General features: G+C 40.8%; 1 protein-coding gene across 1 annotated transcript; it reads left to right on the top strand.

Moving 5' to 3' along the window:
* Positions 1-203: 203 nt before the first annotated feature.
* Positions 204-1,406, top strand: LOC138612734 (carbohydrate sulfotransferase 6-like). Its single transcript, XM_069686138.1, has one exon. It carries the CDS (start codon positions 204-206, stop codon positions 1,404-1,406), a length of 1,203 nt encoding a protein of 400 aa, XP_069542239.1.
* Positions 1,407-6,188: the final 4,782 nt, after the last annotated feature.

The following is a 6,188-nucleotide window of genomic DNA, read 5'->3' as shown; positions in this document are numbered from 1 at the left end:
TAGCAACTTGTGCATTATGTAAACTCACATTTCTTATCTAACCTATGCATTTCTTGATCGTTCTCTCTCCCTCTCTCTCTGGCTCCTTCTTTCTCTTCTTCACTTCAGCTCTCAAATTCACCCTCAGTCCTCTCTTCTCTGCAGCATAAAAAGGAGCAACATCCACATCGGGCTCCTGCAGCTGACAGTGATCCAGAGCCATCATGCCACGCTGTAAAGTGAACCTCAGTACCATGATTTTCCTGGTGATCCTGCAGGGGGCAGCAGTGGTGCTTTTCTGCGGCTGGTACATGGAGCTCAGTCCCTGCGGCTCTCCACCCTCAAACGGCAAAGTCCACGTTCTGCTGTTGTCGTCGTGGCGATCAGGCTCGTCCTTCCTGGGTCAGGTGTTCAGTCAGCACCCGTCTGTGTTCTACCTCATGGAGCCCGCTTGGCATGTGTGGACCAGTCTGCAGAAACCAAGTGCACAGGTGCTTCGGATGGCTGTGAGGGATTTATTACGGAGTGTGTTCCAGTGTGACTTCGCTACCATGGAGGCCTACCTGCCGCAGCAACACAATGTGTCCACCTTGTTCATGTGGGGTGAGAGTCGAGCCCTGTGCTCACCACCAGCATGTCCCCTCACGCCTCGCGGCCACTTCAGTAACTTCACTCGTTGCCTTCAGGCTTGTGATGCTCAGGGCCTGCAGGGGGCGCAGGAAGCCTGCAGCACTTACAGCCACGTGGTGTTGAAAGAAGTCAGATTTTTTGAGCTGGAGTCTCTTTATCCGCTTTTGCAGGACCCAAGCCTGGATCTTCGCATCATCCACCTGGTGCGAGACCCCCGGGCTGTTATGCGCTCTAGAGAGGGAGCAGCAAAGGCCTTGATGAGAGATAACGCCATTGTTTTGGAGCAAAGAAGCATACCAGCAGCTGAGGTGCAGTATCAAGTCCTGCAGGAGATCTGCCGCAGCCATGTGCGGATCAACGAGAGGGCCATCCTGAAGCCCCCTCCTTTCCTAAAAGGCCGCTACAAAATGGTCCGCTATGAGGACGTTGCCCGCAATCCACTTGGGGAGATAAATGATATGTATGAGTTTGTAGGTCTGGAGATGAGCACACAGTTGGAGGAATGGATCTACAAGGTGACCCACGGGAAAGGCAAAGGCACTAAGAAAGAGGCCTTCAAAATTACGTCTCGAAATGCTGCTGACGTCTCCCAGGCTTGGCGTAGCACGCTGCCACATAACAAGGTCAAACGAGTCCAGGCAGTGTGTAAAGGGGCCATGTCACTGCTCGGGTACAGGACGGTTTACAGTGAAAAAGAACAGAAGAGCCTGGACATAGACCTTCTTGTGCCAAGGAAACCGTATCAGTTCAGCTGGCTGCCCACAAAAACAGAGCATCAAGGAACAGTTAAAACATGAATGACAAAGACATACCAACACCAAGAGACTACATTGGACTGAAGTCTTTTTTTTAAAATAGGATTTATTGGCTGTATAAGCCTTTAATGAGTTTTACTAGAGAACACTGGCGTAATGTCCAAAGTTAAAGCATTGATTTGTGATAAATACGAGGGCTGTACCTAACTCAGACTTTCTCAGTCGAATCTGATTTGGCTTTTCAGTAAAACACTTAAACAATTTTTTCCTTTTATGCAGTTTAACCCCAAACCAAACTCATTTATCAGCCCACATGAGCCTAACTTTTTCACCTGTAAGAAACAGTATTTATGTGTTTTCCATAAGTGCGACTGCTGGAAACATTTTCCAGCTGACTTTGTTACTTTGTTACATTTACCCAGATGAAGGATTTCAGTCAGCTAGTGAGCTAAAGTTAGCTCAGTTGGATGCCCCGATACCCCATCACATAGCATTGGAGTCATACCGTTTTTTAACTCGAAACTTCTGTATTCAGTGTTTTTTTTACTGGATTTAATCAATGGGTCCGATTGTTTTGGAGAGGAAGAGAGCTCTGTGGGTAATTGGGCACCTAGTAAAAACTGTGAGAACGATGAACACTGAAAGATCCTAACCTTAAATCAAGCTAAGCACCCACAGAGAAACTAGTGGAAGCTGATCTAGCAGCCACTCCTGATGTCCAAAGTCTGTGGAGAAAGAAGGTTGGAGAAACACAATTATTTCTTCTTCTGTTCTGGAAAAGCCAGTAATGTCATCATGTATTTCTTTGAAACATTTCGCATTTTGCATGGCCACACATGCAAACCATTTGGTTGGATACAGGATGGAGTTTGAAGGTAATTACAAGATGTGGACAAACACTGAAAGCCTCAAGTTACAAAGATAAGCCTGTTAAATAGCTTTCCTCTCTGTGTTCACAGTTTGTAAAACACATGAGCTCATTTTGGTGATAGAGTTGCTTTCTCCTTCACTGAATGTGACCTGGATAATTTGCTTCATTTGATGCTCATTGTTTAAAGCTGAGCAACATGCCAGTGTCCTCTGAAGGCCTTTTCTTTCTTATGGATGTACATCTACAATGTGTTTGTATGTGTGGGGGTGTCAGGAAGCACACTTACATTGTTAGCCAGAAAACTGCAGATTCTCGCTCATAGCTTGATGTGATACATTGAAATCAGCTCAGCCACACTTGAATATTTAAGCTGCACCGGCCAAAAATAACCTTCAATATTCTGTGGGGAAAGAAACTTAAAATTAATGCGAGAACTACTTGAGGCTTGAACTACGTAAGCCCTAAAGGCAATTGAAAAAATATTCTGATGATCTTTTTTTAAGTCTGATCAAATTTTGATCAAATCTTATTCCTGACAACAAAAACTGACAACATTTTTTAAGGGTAATTTTTTTTCATCTGTGAAACCAGGGAAAAAATTAAGGCACTAGAAACTTTCTTTTGGATCCTTTGTTTGTTCTGTTAATTTAACCACTAGAGGCTCAAGTGCACCTCTTTGTCTAAACAGGACTTAAAATGCCGTATCAGTCCGAATATAAGTCAAGGTTTAAGTTTTTTTTTCTCCTTGAAATACATCTGAAAAACTGTCATCATATTATATTCGGGGTTTAGACTTTTAAAGGCCAATACACGTTCTCAAAAGTAGACGGTGCCACTTATCTGTAAAGCGAGTGTACCCCTCATAACTGAGGCCAGCCGTCACTCACAGCCACAGTGCCAGGGGCCTGAAAGATGGAAAGACACGGTGAACGTCCAGAACAAAGTAGCTCAAAAGTCGCTCAACTTAACCAACAACTGAGGCGGAGCAATGATGCCAATTTTAAGATAATGATAAAGATAATAGGCCACTGTAGTGCCGCATAGCTCCGTGCCCCATCTTTCTGTGCTCTCAGCGAGCTTAGCCCGACCCTTGGTTAAGCTCCTGGGAGTTCCCCAGGACCGGGCCTGCCCTCCCCACCTGCCCTCCCCACCCCAGGAATAACATGGCAACAGGCCGCCGTACCGCCGCATCTTAAAAATGCTAACAGTCTTACCTAACAGATGCTAACCGAGAAAATATTACTGTGGTCTAAAGCGGCCGCTTCCAAGAGATTGACAGGAGAGTGAGTGTGTTAATAAGAAACAGAATGAAGGGGGGCCTGTTACCAAAGCCGTCATCCAGCCATTTTAAGCCTGTTCTACGGATGGCCTCCACTTTGATGGTTGATGATTTATTGAAAGTAATTTTATTTAATTTAAATGTGACAATTTCGTTTAAATTAACGAATTCATTTTATTTAAAAGGTAAAATAAAATTGTTTTCTTTATGAAAACAAATGTGGTCTTTGAAAAGTCTTCTGAAAAATTTTGAAAAGGGGGGTGGGGGGATTGTCCTATAATCAGGGTCTTCTCATATTCGGACCAATATGATATTCATGTTTTCTTCCAGGCGAGTTATGATTTCTGTATGAGACCTAGATCTAGCCAAAGGAAAGACATGGCAGTAATCTTACATATTTGCTAACACACAATATTCATTATACACTGTGTCTACAGTGTATTGTACAATGTGAAAAAATTACAAAGAATCTAAGGACCTTATGTTAAACTGTTTTTTTAATGTTCGTAAGTCATTTACAGTTGAGATAAAACTGTTTTGATCAGATTTATAAAATTGATTACCAGAATATTTCTCTCACTCAGGGCCTCCGTATCAAACCCCCCTCAGTATACTTTGGGAAATATATTTGGGGAAATCTGGTTGTATTTAAGTGTGTTAAAGTTTGAACAGTCAGTAGTTTAATTAGTGTAGTTGGCTTAGTTATTAAAGTAATCATACATGACTGCCAACTATGTTTAGTGGTTTAAACTGGCTACCTGTAACTCGCCTTGCTGTATACCCATCTTTATGTTTGTTTACAGGAGTTTTTTTCTTTGCTGATCCATGAGTGATTGAACTCTAACACAACATAGCTGGTGTTATTAGTGTAAAAGTACGTCTGTAATTAAGGATCAAAGCATTTAGTCAACAGTAGAATTATCAGTCATGTTGATTTACATCTTCAGAGCCAAATTAAGGAGCCAAATTAACAACTGTTTATAGCATTCATATTGTCTAAATGATTTATTTGATGGCATTGACCAGTCTTGTTTCTTTTGTAAAAATGTTAAAGCATCAATGCACAGTAGTTTCAATTAACCTGAACTGGAGCATCAATGTTTAATTTACATGTGCAGCAATAGTTTTATTATAGAATACACTTTCATTGTACATTTTGGCCACCCTGAGCTGTGTCCCAGTTGCACATTACTTTATATACCCATAATTAAGAACATATTATTTGGAAGTTGTATGCCACAATATTGTTTGCAGTTAGTATACATGACATCAACTTTGATTTGATGTGTTACTCTTTACAGATTTTTTTATGTTTAAAACGAGGAACTGAGGTGCAAATACGTCAATTACAGCTGTTGCCTTCAACTGACCAAAAAATCAGAAAATGCAACAATAATACAGAGAGAAGGCACGATACTTCAAAGATTTAAGAATAATAATTTCTTTTAAGCTACTTTTGTAGCTCTCCACACAAGTTTTTTCTTAATTTATTCCAGGTGTGATAAAGTCCTCTGTTTCTTTTGGGCATTGTATTGTTTGTCCATCCAAACATGGTATACATTTTTACAGCTTTAGATTAACTTTTAATTTGAAAGTGATGAAATTTGCTATGCACTCAAATCCTGGACAGAAGAAGTATGTAGTGTTGAACTGGGACACAGGGCTGGTGTAGCTTCACACACCGGTGCACAAGATGCATCTGGATTATTGCTGCAGGAAACTCAAAACAGGTTATATCACGGAGCAGCCACAGAGCAGCTAGCATGAGGAGAACAGGACTTCAACACAGGCAACATAAATAATATGACTAGTGATTTTTCAAGGGAGGAGAATTAAACATGTAAGGGAAATTTCCACCATAAATACATTACTTAAGCACTAGAATGTCCTGAACATGTGTAACATAACCGTGTCACATTATTTATGGTTTGGCTATTTTTTTTGCTTCATCAGACACATTGTAATGAAAGTGTTTCTGCATAGATTATGGATCAGCTGATCAGATCAGGATACAGCTCCGGACACACAATGCAGTAAGAATTACTCACTGGGATGACAGGTACCTGCCTAAGTTGAATAATAGATTTTAATCAACATAATACAATCAGTACGAGTATGTATAGCTGCAGATGAGCATCTGTTTCTGTTCTCTGTGTCAGAAGGACTCATATGGAGCTAGTGGAACAGAGTGTTCCCTGAGTACACTGTGTTCTCTCTCTGGGTGTGTGGTTTTTTCTTTGAGAGAAGAAGAGCAGAAGTGTTGTATAGATTTTAAAGTGTTTTATTGCAAGCTTAGAAAAAGCTGTCTAAGATTTCTTGAAGTGAACAATGACCACGTGTCCCTGTGAAATGTGAAAGACATGATTCCTGTTCTTTTCTTTTCTGTTCTAGTTTGTTTAAGGAGTAAGATGACAATGTCAGAGTTTGTTTATCTGACTGACCTGCCGGTTTGTATTTATCTGAAGATGTCCCCTCAAACAAAAACTACATGGTACTAATGAAAGCAATAAATATTTACATGTAACATTTGGCTGTTTTTTTATGTTACCTTTAACTGAGAGCTACATGCGGAGTCACAACATCTGTAAAAAGAGGAGAAAGCATCATTTATGTTTTGGCGCCATCTGTTGGCTGAGTCTAGTTGTGTGAATAGAATTTAAACTTTTATTAATAT

Source organism: Semicossyphus pulcher, unplaced genomic scaffold (assembly GCF_022749685.1).
Source record: "Semicossyphus pulcher isolate SPU_LCO1_2020_fin unplaced genomic scaffold, fSemPul1.0.p SCAF_8, whole genome shotgun sequence".
Lineage (NCBI taxonomy): Eukaryota > Metazoa > Chordata > Actinopteri > Labriformes > Labridae > Semicossyphus > Semicossyphus pulcher.
The sequence above is the reverse complement of the archived record's forward strand: the minus strand, read 5'-3'. Positions and strand labels throughout refer to the sequence as shown.

Bases quoted from the DNA above. Each gene is read 5' to 3' on its own strand.
- LOC138612734 (XM_069686138.1), top strand. From the start codon at position 204: ATGCCACGCTGTAAAGTGAACCTCAGTACCATGATTTTCCTGGTGATC.